The sequence below is a fragment of the Canis lupus genome, chromosome 27 (genome assembly GCF_048164855.1).
Source record: "Canis lupus baileyi chromosome 27, mCanLup2.hap1, whole genome shotgun sequence".
NCBI lineage: Eukaryota > Metazoa > Chordata > Mammalia > Carnivora > Canidae > Canis > Canis lupus.
The window spans coordinates 7,862,475-7,885,668 of NC_132864.1; the positions used below are offsets into that span (position 1 = coordinate 7,862,475).

Below are 23,194 nucleotides of genomic sequence, written 5' to 3' on the forward strand. Positions count from 1 at the left end.
TTGGAGCTCTGAGCCGACATGGGAGAAGTCCAGACCACACCGCTAAGGAAAGACACCACACGTGCACGTGCCAGAGTGAGAGGGAGGGAGCGATCCTAGGAATCCAGCCCAGGTGAGCCTTCAGGTGACCCCAGGCCTGGCCACTGTCTGACTGCAGCTGTTGGAGGCCCCCAATGGGAAGGGCCCGCTGAGTCCCGCCAGTCCGTGAAACTGGGAAAAGTGACACCAGTGGTCTTTTGTATTGCAGGGCAATGGCTAACCAAACACAGTCTCACCTGAAGCCATCCCTTCCATGAGCCAACAAATTCCCCCTTTTGTTTAAGCCTAATTGAGTTGAGTTTCTATTGCTCACCATGACTTTTAACTGACATTTCCGTTCCTGACCCCACTGTCCCCCCAGAGGCCAGCACAAGGAGTGCACATGGCTCCCTCCTTCCTTCCTCACCAGCACTTTGGGTAGAGGGTTTGGGAAGGATATACCAGAGTGGCTGCTCCAGACCCTCCATCCTCTCCTGCTTACAAAGGTACTTGGGTCCCGCCAGAGGTGGTCGTGGCCCATATGAGACCATGACAGAGGGGAACAGCCTGTCCATACCATCAGCCCTGGCAGCTACCTGGAAGCAAATCAGCACAAACAGCTACCCTGAGCCCAAAGAGCAGGCTCAAGAATGCTCTAGAGTGGGAAACTGAGGACATCCATGTCCAGTGCCACCCACTGTCCCCACAGTGCCAAGTTCTGGTCTGAGAGAAGCCCCATCTCGGTGCTGCAGCAGAAGACACTGACTGGCGGCCTCCAGAGCTTCTCACCTCCTGGAAGCTGGACCCCGGTGAGGGTCCTCTTCCATGGCCCTTCCTGGTATGCTCGCAGAAGGCATTAGTCCCACCTCCCCCAATCCTGCCACTTGCAAAGGCCCACTTCCATCACCTTCCTCTTAGGGACAAGGCTTCAACCTATGAATACAGAGGAGACACATTCAGTCCATGGCAATACTCTCAGTGCTTCCTTCCACGGATATTTATTTGGTGGCTGATGACATCAGACACGAGGAGCAAGGATCTGCCTACAGAAGGCTACACAGACCCACAAGGTCCCGGGCTGCTGGCACTAACTGCCATGCAGGGCAGGGACAGACAGACAGACATGGAGTCTGTTCAGTGACACCTGGATCCAGTGGCCTGAAGACTAAGAGTGGCTTCCCCAAACGGGTGGCTTTGGAATTGAGATCTGAAGGAGTGGGCATTCTCCCACAAGGAAGGGACCAAAATGCGTAGAAGGAACCCGACTCACATAGGTTTTCTGGCCACATGTGGTGGGGGAGGGGAAAGAGAAGCAGAGAATTAGGTGCCAGGCACAAGCACCAGGAGGGAATTGGGTCTGGTACCTGTGCCGAGGTTCAGAGGGAGACAGGAGGCTGCATGCCTGCCCGGGTCTCCCAGGGCTGCTACAGCAAATCCCACCCAAGTGTACAGCCTTGTAACAACACTCATTGCTCTGGAGGCAAGATGTCTTATGAGGCTAAACTTGTGGTGATGGCAGGGCCGCCTTCCCTCCAGAGGCCCCAGGGGAGAACGTGTTCCCTCCCTTTTCCGCTTCTGGAGGCGCTTGCATCCCTTGGCTCAGGTCCCTTGCTCCCCATTCAGAGCCACCTGCGAATGTCTGTCTTGGACTCTGCCCTCCTGCCGCTTCAGAGGCTACACCAGGGTCACACGCAATCCAGGACCCTCACAGTCCTCATTCACCACACCAGCGAAATGGGCAGAGGGTATGTGGGAACTGTCTTGTGACTTTTTACAAAGCTGTTTATCCACAGATATCTCTAAATAGAAAGGTATTTAGAAAGAGGAAGAGACTTTGTGAGGTCAGGAAGGTCTTTAAACAGCTCTGGCTGGTTCAGTTTGTCAGCACACCCTAGGCAGGTGAGCTGCATGTTCTCCCGGTTTCAGGGTAAGAGAGGCCTCCCAGAACTGAGGCCCTGGTCACTTTGTCACATGAACAGAGGATGTCAAGGGGACCTCCCAACTACTGGGTTCTTGGTGGGTTTTCCTGAAACGTGGTTGTGCAGGAGAGGATCTGGTTGTGCAGGGCTCCCACAGCCTCTCCTCTCCTGGACGGGGCAACACCTGCCAGGTACTTCCACAGAGCACAGGCTGGGAGCAGAATGAGTCTGACAAGTTTGGGTTTTCTGGCTCACCTGGGGAAAGCTCCCGACACCCAGTGATGGTTGATCCACAAGTTTGCCATCTCCCATCCCAAACCCTGATCTCCTAAGACACTAAAATGTAATCTTCATCCCATGTTTCAGCATAGGGCCCCTTAAAATGACATTGTTGGTAATTGCACACCCTAGGGTCTGGGACACTTGCTCCAAGAGAATTTTAGTACAGAAACATGCCTTGACACAACACAAATCACAGTGTAAGAAGCTGCGCCTTTCTCAAGTTTCTCTCTGCTCTTCTGACAGCAACAAAGAGACAATCCATCAGAGTGTAAAGAACAATCACTAATCCCCACATAGCAAAGAAATGCCACATGTCAAATGTGAAGCCCTTGATGGGCAGTGATATCCAAGTAGAACTCAGTAATGCAGGTGCCCACTGCCACTTACAGGAATTAGTACTGGTTTTCAATTCATGGGGGTGACATGGTTTCTTTTTTAATTAAATCCAAGCAGGTGAAATTTAAAGAAAAACACTAAGTATAATAATAGTTCAGGTGGTACATGTTTGTGGGTAAAAATTATAAAAGTGGTTAAAAACTTAAGAATCATTGGTCCTAAAAGACATTCCATCATTACTGGAAATGTAAATAATTGCATCATTCAACCCAAACCAGTTAAAGTCAATGACCCTGCCTTGGACTTGTTCTCTGGTGTAGACACCGTCACACCTCACTGCTACACTGACTCCACAGTTGGCACTGCGTAGGCTGAGTTAAAGAGATCAGTATGCCCCTCTTCTGCCCACATCAAAACTGTGGGGATAGAAGTATGTCTGGCTCTGCAAGCTTCCTTGGTACAATTTCCAAGTAATTCTCAATACTGTGGAGACGCATGTGCCTAAAAACATAAAGAGAATGGCTCATAAGACTTTCTAATTGATCCCAAAACGCGTAGAACAACTGAAGAGGAAAGAGTACAGCTATGTATGGTTGTCTGTAAATACAAGAGGTCTTTTTCCTAAGGTGGGAAGTTAACAGGTAGCGACTCAGTGACCCAGAGTGCAGTGTCTTCCCTCACATCTGACTTTGACCCAGCACCAAGAGAACGTGAGGACAGTGAATATTCAACACGATATCCTAATGAGGTTTTTTTTTTTCTGGCTCCATAATTAGAAGATGAGAAGTAAGAGCCAAAGAAGGTGAGAGAGATGACACCACAAAGAGTAAAACAGAAGAGCTGAAGGTCATAGCGGTGAAGAATCTGGACCTCAGATACTAGGTGACTGAGGAGGATTTCCATCCTCAGGGATATCTGAGATGGAACAGAATGAGAGACACAGCAGAGACACAGAAGAGGCACAGCAAGACAGTGTCTCTTGGACTCCAGTGTGCATGACAGAGCCCATCCGGCCAGGAGAACTGCATCCATGAGCAAGAAAACCAGGTGGTTTCATAAAGGAAGCTCGGGCTGTGTGCTTTCAACATGCACCTTGCTGCTTCACAGAGCAAGACTTTTCCATATCAAATACTTCTGCCCATGGGCCAAGAAAAGGCTCTCTCTAGCTTCTTCTTGACACACCTGGCACAGTGGGACTCTCTTCAGCTCCTCCATCTCCCCATCATTGCCACTTTCAGAGAGAGACAGCACAAGCCACAGTGCCATGTGCCAACTGCCCTTCAGTCTCAGCCCAGGAGGCAGCAGGAGCACTGGGGACCAAGAAGATCAAGAGAGTATGACCTATCTGAGGGACAACCCTCGACTCCAACCAACTGCTGCCAGGTACACAGGAGTGTTGTTGGATTTTCTGACTTTCTTTAAGAGAAGTCAAAAGTATAGATTTTTTTAACTGAAATGTTCCCTTATACAGGAGTTAAATACAAAAAAAAAAAACACATTTAAAGCACTGTGGGAGGCTGTTTCTGTAAATTTACTGAGCTGGGATATTTGGCTAAAAACAGTTTAGAAAATTCGCTAATATATAAAAACCAAGAGGATCAACATAATGCTATCAAATAAAACACATTTGTGGGATGGTCAGCTGTAGCCAATTTGAGGACAGGATCCAAGAGAATCACCAGGAGGTCCCGGCTACAAATACAGATTCCAAGGCTTTGTCCACAGAATGGATTCAGTAGATCCTGAATGCAGGAGCCTGAGAACTTCCACTTTCAACATCTCCGCAAGTGGCCCTGCTGCCCGTAGTCCATAAACAATACTTAGAGACTCACTGCACTAAGTCAGTGTGCTGCTCTCACAGGTCTTGCTCACCTCTGGGCCTCAGTTCCCCCATCTGTAACCTGAGTGTACAGATGAATGCTTCCCTGAGGATCATCCACTCATGCTCCAATATCCCTGTAACCCCAGACCATCCCAGGAAGACGGCAGCTGGATCCATGCCTAGCCTGCATCCGCCAGACCTCTCTGGAAATTTCTTTCCTGAAACTCCATTCTGCAAATATCTCAGATATTTTCAGATATTTTTTGACAGCTGCTTGGATTTAGAAACCTCATACAAAGGAGAAGTCACCTCAGAGCTAGGAAGGAGGGAATGTGAGTGCTGAGGGTTTCCACCTGCCACGATGGGGTTTCATGGTCAACTCGGTGTTTACAAGCAGAGGAAGTTCTGTGCACAAGAAGAAAATGAGGGGCATATGTACAGGGAGCCAAGGTAAGCAGATGAGTAAAACAGGAAGATGTCCTTCCTGAGAGCAGCCCATGTGATTAGAGCTGAGCTGGCATCAGAGGTAATGGATAGAAGTCACCCCAGGTGGAATTTGGTCCAAGATCAGAGACAACATCTAAAGATCAGAACAGAGAGGCCTTCGAAGGGATGGAAACATTCAAAAGCCCCACTAGATGTATCTGCTCACCGACTCGTAGGAAGCATCTATGAGGCTGGTTTTCATCCCCAAAAATACAGTGGTGACCAAGACAGACACAGTCCCTGGCCTCACTGTGCTGCTGTCGCTAGGAAAGATGGATGGTGAGCAGGCCCTCATGGGCCAAAGGCATGCTGGAGAGGAACACGGTAGCGAGCCAGGGGAGCACAGACAAAGGGACTCACCTGTCTGGAAGTAACACCTGAGCTGAGCCCTCAAGGTCTACGGGTGGGTGAGACCAGGTGCTAGAACATTCCAGGAAGTCTCCTTCCCTACACTGAGTTTCCCAACTTGTGCCCTTGCAGGTTGTGGGGAATGAAGGACAGACACCTCATCCTGAAGGAACACAGACTGTGTTTCCTTAGGTTCACATTCAAGAATGGCCAGGCATCCAAATAGCCTTTTCCCCTCATAATAGCCTCAAAACATTCCCCAGTTTACACATGATGCCCATGAAAAACTTCCTGAGAAAGCACCATTTGCCAAGAGGCAGGAGTGTTTGCCAAAAATGCAGGAAGGTGGAGCACAGATGGAGATCGGGTCCAGCAGGAGTGGGCATGGGCACAGGAAGCAGCGGTGGGCGGCCTGGTGGAGGGCGTGCAGGGCTGGCGGTCAGCTGCTCAGGCGTTTAGTCCTTTTTTGAAAAGCTCAGACTTCAACTCTGCTCCTAAAAGCATCCTCTTTTTTTTTTCTTCAAAGAGCAGCCAAAACCATGAATGGAGACCACAAGAGAATTTGGAAATAAGAAATATAAAAATAGTTGACCTGATGGATGGGTCTCTCTTTATTTTAATGTTAGTTTTTATCACAAGAGTAATGGACTATAAGTCTGAGCCCACTAACTGTCACCACCAAAAAACTCCAGAGAAACAGAGACAAATGTGTGGAGGAGGAGGGGATGGATGGATCTGGAAAGACCCCACATCTCAGGTTCCCGCATTCTGGTCACTCACAACCTTTACACCTGACCACTCCCTTCCTCCCTATCGTTACTGACGTCATTTCTTGAAGTCAGCCCATGCCTAAAGCTCACTACGTACTGAAGTCTCATCCTAAATCGTATCTAGGAAATCACATTTCTGATGAGCTATTTGTGTTCAGACAAAAACATAACCATTAATGTTTTTAATTGCCTGGTGTCACCTGAAATCATCCCACACACTCCATGCGCTTCAGAGACTTTAATGTGGAAAGTACTGGGCAGACCTTCCCTGTTCGCTTCTTGTTTTTCTGGAACCCAGAAATACAAGCTCCCGCCAGCTGCGCCAGCTGCGGGGAAACCCGTTCGAGCTAAGGGCGCACGCGGAGGCGTGCACGCAGTGGTCCTCAGATGGGATGCCTGCCTCTCCGTCTCCGGGAAACTGAAATGCAGACAAAGGGGGACAGACCAAGAAATGTCCAACCTCCGTCTGTTTCTGCACGAAGCCTCATGCCAGCACTGTCTCCGGAAGCCAAGGGTGATGTAAGGCTTCCTGGCTTCACTTTACATCTGGCCATACTGTAAAGAAAGTGGCCACGTGATGGTTTGAAGGGCTCCAGTTAACTACAGCACACAAGAAGCCGCTATCGGAGAGGGACCTGAAGCCAAACTCCGCAGCTCTGTCTACCACCCTGCACTCTTGTCTCATTTTTTTTTTTAAGGATGAAATGAGCAAATATGTGTAATGAGAATGGTCCCGTGATTGTCACATCATCAGCAATCAATAACGTGGGGTCGTGATTGTGGGTTAGCCCCCCTATGGAGGGGTTCCCTCCAAGCAAGCCAGCTGCGGTCCTCATTAGGACAGAGGCCCTGGTGAGAGGAGCCAAGTCTGCAAATATTCACTCGGGGGCCATTGCGGAGGGGGCTGCACACAGCTGGGCTGCACCTGCCAGGAGCAGGGGGGCTCCTTCCAGCTCCACAGCAGACTTGTGAGCCCACACTCACCCATCTGACAGACACGGACTCAGGTGAAGCAGTTGCCTGAGGTCACCGCAGACGGAATGAGAGCTGGGACCAGAGCCCATGCTCTCACCGCACTCTGCGTCCTGCAGGCACCATGACTGCTAGGGCCAGGGAGCCAGTGACAGCCTGGGGGGCAGTGTCCGTGATGAAGGGGTGCGCTATGCAGTTGCCTAACCAGAGTCAGTGGGAGGCAGGGGTGATTTCTCAAGAGAAACTGGAAATCCATATATTTACATGAAACTTTTCTCTTTTTCCATGAGATGGCAGCTAGTTAAACATTTTGTAGTTCCATGCCTGCCAAGCCAAACACGGTCACAGGCTGGAGCCAGCCCAGGGTCCTGAGTCTGTGGTCTTGGTGTTCAGGTAAAACTTCCCAGAACTCTGATGCCCTCTGCGGTCCCATCACAGTGGCCCCATGAGGGTTAGTGGTCCCCAATGCCCGCATCATCACAGTTCCGGGGACCCACGCCGCCCACCTCCTGAACAATCTAAGTCCCCCCTGGGGGGGGGGCAGAGCAGCAGAGAACCTGTCCCCTGAGAGATGCTGCTCCCCAAGGGCCAGGCCCCCAGGCCCCCAGCTCTGCTGGCACTCCTAGTGGCCACAGCTGAGCCCGGGCTGTTACTCATTTAGAGAAACAAACAAGCCTGATGTGTTTATAGGGCTATCCAAACTCTGGAATGGCTCAAACATTGGTTTGTAAACCTGGCCATGGTTTTGGACCTCAAAACCATTTCTTGAAATTCTGGGTTCTACAAAGTCCAAAACATACCCCCACACACACACCAGCATGTTTTTGCCTTGTTAAGCTTTCATTTGTTTTTCCTGGAATGAAGTCCATATGTCCCCAAAACTGTATAGGACAAGTTCACCACAATGCTGTTTTGAGAAAGCCATTGGATGCCCAAAAGGCCTTCACTTTCAGACAGGCTTACCTTAAACTCTTTATTTTTCCCCCCAAATGAAAATTCTTACTCTGCCCATAGTAATGGAACTTGAAGGCTTGAAGCTGATTTGGATGTCAGACAACAACTTTTCAGAGAGGTTTGAGATGTGGCACAAATACCTGTTGTCTGAACCTCTGATACTAGAGAGCAGGTTGCTTTTCACAGGTAAAAGGGGAAAAGACATGCATGCCAGCTCCTCTGCTGCCTACATGTGCTGTGTCCCTGACACTCTTCCAACCACGGGCCTGCAGCCCTCTGCAGTGGGGGCTCCACCCACTGCCCCCCAAAGCTCTGAGATAAAAGAAACAAGCCCAGGGCAGGAGTGTCACAGGCTTGCCCTGCCCAGGCCCACCGTCAACATCCCAGAGCCAGAAATAACGTGGTGGGAGCCACACCACCAATTTACTCCCCACAAAGGCCACAGCCCCGTCCAAGTCCCAATATGACATCACTGCGTCTATTTCTATGGCAGGGTTTTTTTGTTGTTGTTGTTACAAAATTAAATAGTGTGCTCTCAGGTCTCTGAGAGACAGTATTTCAATGCTTGGTCTCCAGGACATAGCTCTGGTTAGAATCCTAGACACCTGCACCCCCACCTCTGCCTCCCCTCCCACCACCCACTCTGTGTCCACGAAGGCTGTTGCAGCTACAAGGTCCATCCCCACCTGCCAGCGCCCAGAGGCAGCAGCGTATCACTCACCGTCAGGGTCACATTGTGCTGGGCTGCTGATGCAGGAAGCTTTGTACCTCCCATAGTAGAGAAGGGTGACTCCTTTCTCCTCCTTGAGGTAAATGCCTTTGCTGACCTTCCCTTCCACGATGTCTACATAAGAAGAGCGACAGCGTCATGTGTAAGCAATCGTCCAAGATTGCATCTAAAAACGCGTCAGACTTAGAAACAACATATACATCAATGTACTGTACTATTTGTCCTTATAATATTATATATAATAATACTAATATTAATGCTTAATAGTTAACATTTATCTAGTACTAGTTATAAATAGTATAACAAGATAATGTGAATATTGAATAATTTGATAACATTAATATTCTATCATCAGTGGCTACTATAGCTGTATGTAATATGCGCTATACTGTAAAGACACTCTAACTATAACATTTTCCAGGAGCAATGCAGTGACAATCTTCTACTGTCTTCTACTGTCCTGAATTTCAGCTCCATCCACATGTTTCAGGGGCCCTTCCCTCCCATCCTCTAAGTGAAACACTTAGGTATGTATTTGAACATGAAGAGACGCCTGAACTCTCTCTCCCTGTGAGTTCTCCTTGGAAGCCCCCATTCCTAGGTGTGGGAACCTACAATATTGAAAGAACTCATGTTTGGACTCTAGGAGAAAATCCCAGAGCCACGCCTCAGTCCTAGTGGGCCTGCCAACTCCAGGCAGAGTGGCCATGGGCCCCCTGGGGGTGCTCGCTGCTCCATCCATCTTCTGTCTGGTCCCATTCCCATGGCAAACATACCTGATGGTGTGAGTGTAGGGTAAATGGTTTACAGGACTGATAAGTGAAGACTATAAAAACCAAGTGTGATTAGGTATTTATTATTCATTGGGGTCAAAGTCACCCAGATACCTGCTCTTCTGTATGCCCACTGCCCTTGAGCTGTCAAGCAGCAGATGTACAGCAGGGCTAACTGAGCTCTTTGCACCTGACAGCTACCATGACTCAGGTTTTCCAACAACCACTGTCAAGTGGATAACCCACTCAAAGGGCCTCAGTGTTCTTCCTTACTGTTTTAAACTCATTATTTTTTGCTTATCTTATTTATTGTTTGGGGAGGACTGTATGTTACAAAATTAAATTTATTGCAAAATTAACAGCTGCATAACTGAGTTAAGCTGTATAAATCCCTCAACAAGGCTGTCTGACTGGAAAAGGTAATTTTGGAAGCCAAACATCTTGCATCTGAGAGCAATCAGATTATGTGCTGTGCTAAAAATCACTGAAGGCATGACACCTGAATTATCTGAACTCACTTTCTATACTGCTTGGGGTAGAGGCCACAATAGCTACCAGCTCTTTTACTTTGAGCTGTGTAGGAAAAATAGGAAACATATGGGCTCTGAGGTTATTAAGATAGTAATTTAACCCTGACTCTACTGGGTGTTTTATAATAATTTTTTTAAAAATCCAGATACAGAAAAAATGCTGATTTTAATATTTTTAAGAGATCAAATTTTTGGTGAAGTATTTTTAAATCAGCTCTAATTTTCCATTCAAAGGGTATGATTTTCCTCCTCCAAAGAATTTACTCCATTTAAAAATCTAAATAATTTCTATTTGTAGAAAATATCTCATGTCTGTATTGGTCTGAAAAAAGCAGCTGATCAGGTGAAAGCTTGCATGCCCCTCCTAATGCATTGCAATCGGTGGCACTACCTCTAGACCTAGCTGGAAGCAGTATTTCCAACACCCTGGGTCTTGGGCTGTGTCCTTGGGGATATGCTTTTTCACCAGCCAAGACAAAGTGAATTCATATGGGATCAAATCAAACTGGCCTCGAGACTCATGGCAGATCCAAACTCCACAGAACATGGAACGGAAGTATACAAGTGCTCACCTACGGTTGCAGAGAAATTTGAGTAGGCAGAGTCATTGGTACGAACAAAGGTAGAATTATGGGAAGGAAGCACAGTGAGGTTGTGGGTTCGCAACACTAGGTGGGACAACAAAAGAAAAAGCACAACAAATGAGTGACGTGAACAACAAATGGAACCGACATATCTCTCAACTTGAAACGCACTGAGAAGTGGTCTCTCACCTGGCAAGTACCCTGGATTTTCTCTCCCAACTCACCTCCCTCCCACCCACTGCCTCTCCCATGCACTGGATGCCATCCTGGCCAATGCCCTGGCCTGCCATCCCAAACCAGGGCGCAACAGCTGCTAGCTTTCTCCACAAATGTGGGTTCCCATCTGCTGTATCCAAGTACCCTCTCAGATACTTAGTTGAGAGATATGGAACTGAGCTCAGCCATAAAACAGCCTTAACAGGACGGTTCGTGGTGGTGATGTCACAACAACTGGTGAGCTGGGAACGCAGCACGGAGGCAATGGCATGATATCACGACACATGGACAGAACAGCAGAGGATTCAGCGACAAATAACAGAGCTGCGAGAGCACGAAGTGGCTTCCAAAGCCATTCAACTGTCCCCAGCAGGAAAATGTGCCGATGGATCCTATTCTCTCTGTTTCTTGAGGAGCCTGTGATGGAACTGAAATGTGCCAGCATGGCACTGTGACATGGAGAGTGGATCCAGGGGACTGCAGTGATGCCGTCACCATTCGCGTGTTCTAGGACACACATGAACACATTGAGCTTCCAGGGAAGTCAACACACTGGTGAACAAAATTCAGCCACAACCTGGTGGTGTCCCAGTGACAATATGACTTTATGAAAATTCCCCACAGGTGTTCAAGACACCAAAAGTTGCTGGTTTGATCACAACAGTGAGTTGTGTTGAGAAGTTAGGAGAGGAATATATTTGAGCTACTGTTTGAAATAACTACTAAAACATTAGTTGCTGTGTCCTGTTGACTTACTCAACAATGAGTTTCCACTTGGGATGATCACTTTTCACAGGCTTTAAAATGAAGGCCCCGAGAAGAGAGATGAGATTGTAATGAGGAGGGCGCAGTCCATTTTAACCTGCACTGGTCATGTAATGGCTCCCACAGGGAGCTTACATCCCTGCAGCACAGACCATGCAGAGAAAACATGGAACTCCAGGCGCGTCTTCATGGCCACCATGGTTTCCCACACGCAGGCGGGCAGAAGGGGAAGCTGAGTGCCCCAGGCTGGCCTTCCACCCTCCTGGAGGACCCTGCTCCTCCACTGCCCTCACTCTGAGGACATCAGTGGCCCAGACTCCAGCCAGAATGCTTCTCAGTTTGCAAATTTTAAAGGAAACATTTTAGAATCTTAGGCAGCAATTTAACAGCAGCATGTTGAGTCACAGGGGTAAGGAAAATGCAGTGTGCTTCTATGGGAAGCATAGTAGTCAGCACTTGGGTTTTTTTTTTTTTTTAACTCCATTGCACAGAACCAGAAGAGACACAATGTGAGCATGTGCTAGGATGGGTTGCACAGTAAACCCGTTGCTGTGTATGTCAGCCATCTGACATAATGAAGAGCAATAAGGAAATAAAAAGCAAAATGTAAAAGTATCTATCCCAAGTCTCTCAAAACTTATAATGGGAAAAAATTTTCTTGCTGGAATGGGAGAAAGTGCTCAGGGGCATCTGAGGTTTCTCCCTATGGCAAGTGTCTGAATTCAGTCAGATAGGGACTGTATTTTCCATGAATTTAGGGAGCTTGGGAGCATCTCAGGTGATATTGGTCTTTTCAAGGGAGCCACCAGTGACATGTGCAGAAGCTGAGTGGTAAGTGGGAGTACCTCCGTGAGTGAAACGATGACCTCACAAATGTGCGGGTTAGTCCTGGTTGGCACGCCCTTTGACCCTAGACTCAGAGCGACCCCTGTTTTGGCAGGCTTGGAGAGAATGCCCATTTCGTCACCTAGAAAACGTAAATCTAGACTCATGGGTAGATTAAACCACAATCTGCAGAGCTTTAAGCTCCAAACAGCTGCTTTCACTTCAAGGTTATTGTGGGGGAAGCACACACGTTAATATTTCGAATCATAAGTTCTGTCTTTCAATGATAAACATATATCACTGTTCTAGTTAAATACTTTGGGTTAACAGTGACTAGGGGGAAACTGCACAGTGTGTGCTAATCTCCACTGTCCTGGCATCGAGGTGGATGCTGTCCACGTCCATCTCCCGTAATCCCCCCAACCCCAAACCACCAGTTCCTGGGCCTGGGATTTCTCACGACCCATGTCTACCTCCAGTTGTATCCTGAAGTTCATGGATCCCATCCACATTTTCCAATGGCCAGTAATGGGAAGCAGAAGCCAAGATCTCAAACCCTCGGGGAAAGAAAAGAATAAACATGTTAAATCACCATTAAGAGGGAAGAGCGGCTTACCTTCCACATTGTCAATGGAGGGAGGAGTGACAATATCACAGTGACTGTGGGATTCATTGAAAAGGAATTTGAGGAACCTCCACCGTTGGGGATTTACCCCAAAGATACAGATGCAGTGAAACGCCGGGACACCTGCACCCCGATGTTTATAGCAGCAATGGCCACGATAGCCAAACTGTGGAAGGAGCCTCAGTGTCCATCGAAAGATGAATGGATAGAGAAGATGTGGTTTATGTATACAATGGAATATTACTCAGCCATTAGAAATGACAAATACCCACCATTTGCTTCAACGTGGATGGAACTGGAGGGTATTATGCTGAGTGAAGTAAGTCAGTCGGAGAAGGACAAACATTATATGTTCTCATTCATTTGGGGAATATAAATAATAGTGAAAGGGAATATAAGGGAAGGGAGAAGAAATGTGTGGGAAATATCAGAAAGGGAGACAGAACGTAAAGACTGCTAACTCTGGGAAACTAACTAGGGGTGGTAGAAGGAGAGGAGGGCGGGGGGTGGGAGTGAATGGGTGACGGGCACTGGGGGTTATTCTGTATGTTAGTAAATTGAACACCAATAAAAAATAAATTAAAAAAGAAAGAAAAGAAAAGAAAAGAAAAGGAATTTGAATAAATTCAACACACGCTCTGGGTTTAAAAAAAAAGAACTCTTAATGAATTATAAATGGATGAATACTTCCTTAGCAGGATAAAGTGTGATGAATAGGAAAGAACAGCTATCTCTGACCACAGGGAACAAAAGCCACCAGGCATAAAGGGGCCACACAAGAAGCGTGTCCATTAAGGTCAGGAGAAAGGCAAGAGTATCCACTATCCTATGATTGCTTTATAACTGTTTTTTTATAACCTTATACAATCACTTGAGAGAAAGAAATAAGGTTAAAATGATTTGAAAAGAGGGAGAAACCAGCACCAATATTACTAACATCGTGTAAGGCTTTTGACAAACAACTCCTAGTTTGATTGTAACAATAACCTATAAGGTAATGATATTGTTTGCCTATTTGTAGAGATGAGGGGCCGATGATTCTTCAGAGATCACCCCACTGGGTGGTTTGACATGAGGCTCACCCCAAGTCTCCCCAGGATGGCTCCTGGCCTTTCTTTCTTGCCCTTCTTCCAACATACTAACAATTAACTGCTTCAGGATTTCCTTTATGACCCTTGTACTTTGAGTAGACATGATTTCATGCAGATAGACTGTGTCCTACTCTGCTCGTCTCACTCCACACCCTGCAAACTATTTGCTTGCCCCTATCCAGCTCCATGGTGGGGTCTTGGGGACAGTCTCTGGGGGCACCACACCCCCATGTGCTCAGCCCCCCACCTGACTCCAATCTGCTCCCGGGTCAGCTCTCTGTGATCAGTTTGCAAAAGTGGACTTAATGGCCCAGATGACTACATGATCATCAACCACCCGAAGTGTCTGCCAGGTCATCAAGAAGTAAAAATAAAGTAGTCTCTGAGTTATACATGGTAGAAAAAAAATGTTGAAAGAGGAGATAACACAACATTATTTTCAAATGAGGTATGCCTAATAAAGAGAATGAAAAAATGAAACATCCTTACAAATAAGGAAAGAATTTGGTAAATGAAGACTTGTTAACACACCATGAAAGCAGCGAGTAAGGAAGTTTATACAGATGTGATGTGTGAAAGTCAATAGTTTCCCTGTATTCAAACAATAACACAAAAACAGAATGGAAGGAAAGTTCTCATTTGTAAATGCAGCCCACAAAGAGAAGACATTTAAGTCCTAAAGAATAAGAGCCATACAAAACTCTCACCAAGAAAACAATAAGATAATACCGAGGGAGGTACAAGAACCCTTGAATAAATGAAGAATTGTTTAAGCTATTTTTGGAAAAGAGAACTCAAAATCATAAGAATGCCAACCAACACTTGAATTCATATATAAACACGAGGAAATTTGTTGTAAACATGCTGAGAGATGCTGTGTGAGAGGAAGCTCATTATGGAGCTTATCTAGAAAATGAAATAAGCAAGAATAACCAACAAGCCTGTAGGGAGCTAGGAAAGGGTGAAGGGGGTGACCAGCTCTCCCACAGAGTAAGACCTGTCATGAGGTCACACTGACAAAGACCATCTAGCACCGCAAAGGAATAGACAGTTCAATGGAAAACACCCATAAATATCCCCCAAGCACATATGAATCTAGTTTATGATAAAAGTGGTGTTTTAAACCAGAGGAGAAACACTCAACAGAAGCTTTCAGAGCCAACTAGCCATCTACAAAAAAACAAGATCCTTAACTCACCCTCTACCATAACAATTTCCAGAAGCATCAAACCTTAAACATAATAAAAATAAAACACAAAAGCTTCTGAGGAAATCAGGTGATAAATCTATGTAATTTTTTTAAAATTTCTGTACATAAAAATAAATCAAGCTACATTAAACTGGGGAGTGATGTTTATGGAATATGAGGACAGAAATGTACTGATTTTTTTTAAAAATTGCTTTAAATTTATTGCATTAATTAAAACTCTTGCTATTAAGAAAATGTAAACCAACAGAACATTGGGGGCCAAGGAGATAAACAGGCAGTTCTAGAAAAAAGAAATGCAAAATATTTTTTAAATCTATGAAAAGATGTTCAACCTTGCTCATAATTTTTAGAGGCCTGTTAAAGTGACAAGGAGCTCACGTGTCCCAGCTTACCCAGCCGACTGACAAACAGATGTAGTAAGGCAGCGAGTTCTCCCACATTTTTGGTGGAAAGTACAGCCTTTCCGGAGGGCAGTACATCAATGAGTATACAAATTTTAAGTGCACTTTGATTTAGTAACTCAGCTCCTAGAAGTCTATTCTAGAGATAGACTCACACATAGGAACAGAGAGCTATGTACAATGGTATTGGCTGCAGGATTTTTTTTATAGTATCGAAAGTGTGTGAACAGGCTAAATGCTCATCAGGAGAGGGGGTGGGTGAGAAGTACAGAACATCTACATCATGGATCAGCATGTGACTAGGAATAACCAGGCTGATCCACCTGTCCTGATGTGAAATGTTCCTTAAGCTGTGTTGTCAAAAAATCAAGGTGAGAGAAAGAAAGAGTTAGTATCAATTACTTGCAGAAAACGCAACTATTCTGCAGGAAGGAAGAAGGGAAGAAATGGGAAGGGAGAGAGAGAGATTTGCATAGATAGCCTGGGAATGGATGGCAGTATTTTAGTGGTGAGGAACTTGAGGAACTGGATGTAAGATGTAAGAAGAGTTATATTCCTTTGTATTTCTGCTCTTTTCAAATATGTGGACATGTATTCCCTTAAAAACTTGAAATTTGAAGACATGTGCCTCAAGCTGATATCTGCTAGGTCCTCCTCTAGCAATGCAACGTTGAAACTCTGAAATGTAAAAATCAAAATACTCATTTCCATTTCTACTATGCTTTTTTCCCCCTAAAATGTAGGATATTCATTTTGAAGATGGGAAACATCATTGACTTGCTATTGAATTCATTGAGGGCAGGTGGGGGCGGAGAGGGGGGATCAGAAGAGGGAATGACATCCATCGTGCAAAGAACAGGTGTGATATCATCACAACACACATTGTGATAAAGTAAATGCTATGGATGGTAAATCCTTCCCCGTTAGCCCATTTACAACCAGCCACCACCTGTTCTGTGCAGAAAAGCTGACAAGAGGCGAAGGGGGTGGTCCCCCCTGAAGGGTCTTGCTCACACAGGAAGCCCCCCATGCTAGCAAGAATCTGTGGGAGAAGGGGGCTGGGGTCCGCAGAGGGCCTGCTATCCTGTTATCACCGCACTCCAGACTAGCACAAGGCCCTGCTGCACTGCCCAGTCTTGTTCCAGCAAGTTGGCCCGACAGACTGGAAATACGTAGAGGAGGGGCTGCAGACTGAAGTGTCCACAGGGGCCGGGGAGAATATTCACGAGGTCACCCACGTGGCAGGCCCAGTGGAGCAGAATCACAGCAGGAGCTGGAAACAGGAGCTGCTGCTGCTGGGCCAAGGGGCTCAGGAGCTGGGCTGCACCTGGGGCCCACTGGGAAGCATGTGTCCTGTCTGAGGACCGGAACCTCTCGGACCGGGTCACTGTGGCTCTGCAGGGAGGTGTGCCTAGCCAGCCAGTTCTTCCACTTTTAGAGAGAAGTCAGAAACCCCAATTTTGCAGATTCTTTGTTTGAAGTCTCCCCAAATCTCAATGTTAGCAACTAAGGTGATTATTTTAATTAAAACATTGCATGGTGCTAACAAGATGTGCCTAGGAACGAAATTCTACATGTAGGTCCCCCTTTACAACCTAAGACATAAACAACCCATGGCCCTAAAAGTGTCATCAGAACAAGCAAATCACATTCTGTTGGGAATAAGAAAGACCTTCTGAGATCTCCAGGTTATACAAGCACCCTGGTTTCCACCAGATAAAGACTACATGTCTGTTAGACAAGAAAGCAAGCCTAGTGATGACATGGCTCATCCTGGGACCTCTGACCCTGAAGAATGAGAGAGGGGGAGGGGGTGTCCAGCCTAAACCACCCAGTTATAAAGAGTTCTCCAGAAATAATTCTCATCTCTATGCAATGTGTCTTGGACTCAGGTTGGTGAGGAGCAGGGAAACAGGAGAGCTGATGCTCCAAAGGAGTGTTAATAAAAACTTCCCTTTATTGTCATCAACTTTTCCTCCAGATCCTGCATGCCCACCCCTTCCCTATGACTCATTCTTGGTGTCAGCCAACAGGAACCCTCATCCCCTGAAGCTGTAGGGAAGAATGTCCCAGAATCCCATGGCTCCATTCAATAGATGTCTACACTGTGGAGGTAAGTTGATCCTCATCTGTTGCTGAGCTGGCTCCGCTCCATCTTTCTCGGCTGCACAGGACTGGCCTGCTATGCCCACCACACTTGCGGTCTGGAATGCTCTTCTCACGGCCAGCACAAGTGTCCCTACCGTGGGAGCCTCAGCCTAGGTGACAGCCACCACCACGCTCAGCTCTTTCTGACAGCTCCTCACTTGTTTGCCCATGGCACTTACTATTATTTGAATATTTTTGTTTGTTAATATATTTGTTGTGTCAGACTCTCTGATCCATCTGTACCACATTCTCACGTCTAACACCAGGCCTAGAGCGGGGGTGTCTGCCTGTCTGTGTAATCCAGACACTTGGATTCTCCTCAAGATGGTACTCTTAGTGATTAATCTTTTTAAAAATATAGGCAGAATGGAAAAAAAAAAAATATAGGCAGAATGGGTGATGAAATGCAATCATGAATAAATGAATGTATAAACATAGAAATAATATATATACATATAATTCTGAAACTATATACACCCCAAAAATCTCTATTGGCCAAATTTCCATTTATTCAATAGACTATAGATATTATTTTTTAAAATTCCATCATAAACACTTTTCTTTGCACTAGGAAGATGAAGAATGACGTTTCTACTGAGGCTTACTGGTTCTGACCATCCCTTGCAGACCACACAGCACTGTGGTGGTGACAGACATTAACCCACCTATTGTAGTGATCATTTTGCAACATGTGCAAATATCGAGCCATTACATTGGATGCCTGAAACTAAAATAAAGTTGTATGTCAATTATACCTCAATAAAAAAATATATATATATATATATGTAAATAAAGGAACAAATTGTTGATTTGCACAGAGAAAATCTAGTAGGGACCATAGGGAATTACACCACCACCACCATTGGCATTGGTCTCCCAGACCTGCAAACAGGGCCACAAGGGTAGCTATCTTGACCTCCCAGAGTTGGGCAGGAACCAGCTGTTCCGTGTGCCCTGGGGCCAGGGAACTGTTGGATAACGGAGTTTTATAAGGTTCCTTTTCCTCATTAGAGAAGCTATTTAAAAGACATGTTGGTAAACTGTTTAAATGTCCGGCAATTTCTTGGTTGATGCCATTTATGGGTTTAGGATTATCAAGCATCAGGCTCCCAAGCGCTACTCTCCAAAAGGAGAAAGGACTCGGCAGCCTAGGGCCAGGGGAGATGTTTAATGCTGTAACCCTTCTCCAGAATGACAGCCCACAGTCATAGATAAACACAGATAATACAAAGGCACAGAGTGATCTAAAGTTGTCTTTCAATTCTTTACGGAGCTAAATATCTATGCGGTAGAGACACACATCTGGCAAACACCTCATCACCTGGGCTAGTGTGGATGGATGAGGCCAATGACCATGCCCCCAGGAGCTGCCATGGGGCAGGCCGGCCCTCCTCACCGATTCCGCTCACCCACAGCTGGTGGTGCACAGTCAGGCCAACACCGGCCAAGCACCCCCTGTGTGTGGGGCGGTGCACTAGGTCACGGCCAGGCAGGGAGGGCTTGTGAGTCCCAGCAGGACCTCAAAAAGGCAGTCTGGAGTGGCCACAGTGGAAACAGGACCCTCCTGGAGGCTTGCCCGAAGTCCTGTGCACACCTCCCACTCTGCACCTACCACAGCCTCGTGGCCCTGAGTCCCCTCACATGGCTGAGCCCGCGGGAGCTCCCGCAGCCACCACCGCGTCCTGCCTGGCGAGCTCAGGCCAAGCACCTGCTCTCTCTGGAAGATATGCTGCTTGCCTGCAGGAGAGCGTGGGCTCCCTAAGAGGACCCTGTGAGGACCCCACAGAATCTATGTCCGAGCACCCATTATGTTAGCACCTTTATATGCCGCTCTGAGTTTCTTAGACTTCAAGGCTGCAATTCACAGAGAGGCATCCCAAGGGTTTGCAAATGCTCCCCCTTCAGGAACAGGCTGCCTGCACGGCTCTTGGTCTGTGAGGGGCGCCCTTGACAGGTGCTGGGCCAGGCTCTCCTCAGTGGGGCTCCCCCCTGGGCCCTGACTTTCACCCCCAGAAGCCTGAAGGAGGGCGGCCTCCAGGCACCGGTGTGTACACAGACTGTCAGGGGCAAGGGCTTCTCTGCTGGAGATGGGGTGAGCAGAGCGCACAATGTGGAGAGAGTAGATGGCATAAGGACCAGAGAGGTGGGGGAGGGAGGAGATGGGGCAGAGAGATAAGGGGAGACGGAGAGAGACAGAGCGACAGAGACAGAGAGAGATAGAGACAGAGAGATGGAGATACAGAGACAGTGAGAGACAGAGGGAGATAGAGATGGTGAGAGAGAGATAGAGACAAAGATAGACACAGAGATAGAGATACAGAGAGACTCAGAGAAATAGAGACACAGAGACAGAAATGCAGAGAGAAGGAAGGAGGGGAGGAGGAAGAAAACACAAGCAGTTGGGTCTTGTCCACAAGGGAACACCCACGATCGTGTCCAGGTGCGTCAGCCTCTGTCATTAGGGTAGAGAAGGAGGGAGGAAGACCAGGTGATGAACTATCAGCAGGGTGGTGGCGAAGGGAACAGGTGAGACCTGGGACATGGGAAGTGAGACAAGAAGGGAACCCATGGGCATGGACGTGGGTAAGAGGGCCGAACAGCTTCAGCTCTCCAGGAAGGCTTGCGTGCTCACTGTTATCCACGCTCATCTGCACTACTGTCACATTTCCAAGCCACTAGTTATGGAGGAGACTGAGTGAGCTTCCACCCCAAGTTAGAGTGTGAGACGAGCAATGTTTCCACTTGGAGCAGAGACTGAATTCAAACCACTCCTTGCAGCTGAGGGTCAAGGGTATGTGGGTAGGTGTGTGTGCATGCATGTGGGTAGGTCTGGACAGGTTTGGACACATGTAAATACATGTGGGTGGGTATGGACACGTGCATGTGTGTGGATACATGTGCAGATGCAATGTGGCCAGGGCACAATCTGCAGACCACATCCCGCTTTCTTGCCCACACTGAGCAAGCAGCCTGGGTCTCGGGGGCTGCCTTGCCCCCATCTGCCTACCGGCACCTCTCATCTCTTGTGTACTGGAGATCCAGCAGAAGCCACAGCTGGCCCCAGCAGGAAGGCGAGAGCTTCAGGGAGACACACACTGCTCGGTGTGAGCCCTTATCTCTTCCTGTGAGCACTGTAGTTGGGGGACAGGGGCTCATGGAAATTCAGGGCCTTCACACCTTTTCAACAGAAGATATAACTTGGATGTGTGGGTGGAAGAGAAATGGCAGCACCACAGCCACAGAAACAGGTCGTCTGGGCCATAACAGACGTCCAGCCTGGCTGGATCAGTCATGAAGGAGACAGGCCCAGCCCCACGACCGAGGTCCCAGCGCTCCTAGCAGAGGCCTGGTCTTGCACCTGGGTGGCCCAGAACACTCTCTGTACCCAGGAGGAGGCCGGGCTGCAGGTGACAGTGGCCAGGGCGGCGGGGCTCAGAGGCAGAGGCTGCTCACCAGTGGGTTAGGGTTTGTTGACATGGCTCTGGGCACGGGCTCAGGGACCTCGGTGGGTTCCTCACCCGCATGCACAGATGGCCAGGAAACCGACGGTGTGGCATCTGCTCACCGGGCCCCCTCCTTCCATATGCCTGCACCTGCGACACGGCCAGACCACTCAGGGACGACGTGCAGACTGAGGACTCACACCGGCCCAAGGACCATGAGCCCCAGCAGGGACGGGGACAGAGAGGACGGAGCCCTGAGTCAGCATGAAGGCTCACGGCATGAGTTAGGACAGCAGATAGACAGCGTGCACCTTCCCTTCATCGTGAGGTAGCAATGACCAAGAGCCAGAGGCCTCTGGGTGGCAGCCGTGGCTGGGGATACCCAGGTCTGACGCCAGGATGAGCAGAGCGCCAGGAGACAAAGGGCAGGGCAGCCAGCGGGGACGGGACGGAGGGAACCACGGAAGGGCCGCTGTCTGCTGGCCTCGGGGACAAGCAGCCACACCGTGTGGGGATCCCCGAGCCACATGGGAGGGCAGGTGGTGGTTGGCGCAGGAAGCACCCTCCCTTACCTGGATGGGCCGGTGACCCGGAGCAGACTCGATGCACCTGCACACAAAAGACGGGAGCGTCAGCCGTGGCGGGATAGCCACAGGCAGAAAGGTTGAGTCTCCCCCCAGGAAGAGCCCCTGGGGCCCTCACCTGGAAAGCGCAGTAGAGCAGCAGCAGCCAGGAGTGCCCGCGCCGGAGCCACAGCTTCCTCATGACTCCTCCAAGGCACGGACTTCCCGGGATCCCGAGAAATTCCCGAGGGTCCCCGCGGAGACCGCTCCCTAACTTTCACTTCCCTGGGAAACCAACATCCTCACAAGTTCCACAGAGAAAAAGACCTGCTTCTCTTCCGCGGGTGACGCGCTGCTGTCCTGGAGAGCTCCCAGTGTCTCTTCCCGGTCCCCAAACCCGAACCAAGAATGCTCGGGCCGGGCGGGCGGGGAGCGCAGAGCCCCGCGGGACAGTCCCCGGGCCTCCTGCTCGCTTTCCCCCCACGGGTCCCAGGCCGGCTCCACCGGCTCCACCCTCCACCGTGGCCTGGAACCCGACCCCTCTCGCACCCTGCAGTGGGCAGAGCAAGGCGACTTTGGAAGGAGCGGGTCCCTGCGCCCCCGCTGGCCGGCTCCTCTGCTCTGACTCAGCCGCAGCCCTGCTGCCTCTGGCCCAGCACTGGGTGGGGAAGGAATGATGTCAGGCTCTCTCCTCAAACTTTGTTCTGCTCTGCCTCCCTATTTATACCCCTCGCTGCTGCGTCCTTTCTGGGTCCTAACACCAGCCTGTGGACAGCTGGCGCACCAACAGGCTTGGCGTCTGCGGGGATCCGATGCTCCCCCGCCAGCACCCTCGAGCTCAGAGTGAATGTCCAGAAAGGGAAAACGTACAACAGACCGCAACTGTGTTGAGAGCTGAGCCTTGTTTACCAGCAGACAAGATGGTGATACACAGATGGCAAAGGGAAATAAACCACACCCACGGGTCCCCAGATAAGTGCTGACCACATTTTTCTCCTTAACCCTTTCAGAGGCAATGATTATTTAGAGGGTCCTCAGTGTAATGACACCAAACCCCATATCCACCAGCATCCAGGATCCTGTCCTCCAGGGGATAACAGTCAGACCCTGAGACATCCCAAGCCTCAGTTTACTCAAGACGAAAAGTTGATCATCTACCCCAGATCCAGAGGTACACGAGCACAGTCAGGGCTGCAGTTTGCTCTGACTTGACCGGTGCTCACCTTCCTGGGCTGTCTCCAGCACCTGCCAGCTGTGTGTTCCCAGCAAGTTACTGACCCTCCCTGTGCTTCCGACTCCTAGTCTTTGAGCTGGAGGTGGCAATTCCTACCCCACAGGGCTGTAATGAGAAATGAGGTGACACAGAGGAGGCCCCTGAAGCCA

General features: G+C 48.5%; 1 protein-coding gene across 3 annotated transcripts in view; it reads right to left on the minus strand.

Moving 5' to 3' along the window:
* The window catches only part of ADGRD1 (adhesion G protein-coupled receptor D1), a 122,594-nt gene extending 99,882 nt beyond the window's left edge, over nt 1-22,712 (minus strand). Inside the window, exons 1-5 of one of the 3 annotated variants that reach the window (XM_072802102.1) lie at nt 21,951-22,712; nt 21,821-21,857; nt 12,804-12,887; nt 10,513-10,608; nt 8,629-8,751 (exon numbers count right to left, since the gene is read on the minus strand). In XM_072802102.1, the coding sequence (XP_072658203.1) occupies nt 8,629-8,751; nt 10,513-10,608; nt 12,804-12,887; nt 21,821-21,857; nt 21,951-22,013 (403 nt within the window). In that variant the 5' untranslated portion in view covers nt 22,014-22,712. The remainder of the gene's footprint in view (nt 1-8,628; nt 8,752-10,512; nt 10,609-12,803; nt 12,888-21,820; nt 21,858-21,950) is intronic. The other 2 variants (XM_072802100.1, XM_072802101.1) reach the window with 2 other exon arrangements.
* Between the last annotated feature and the right edge of the window lie 482 nt (nt 22,713-23,194).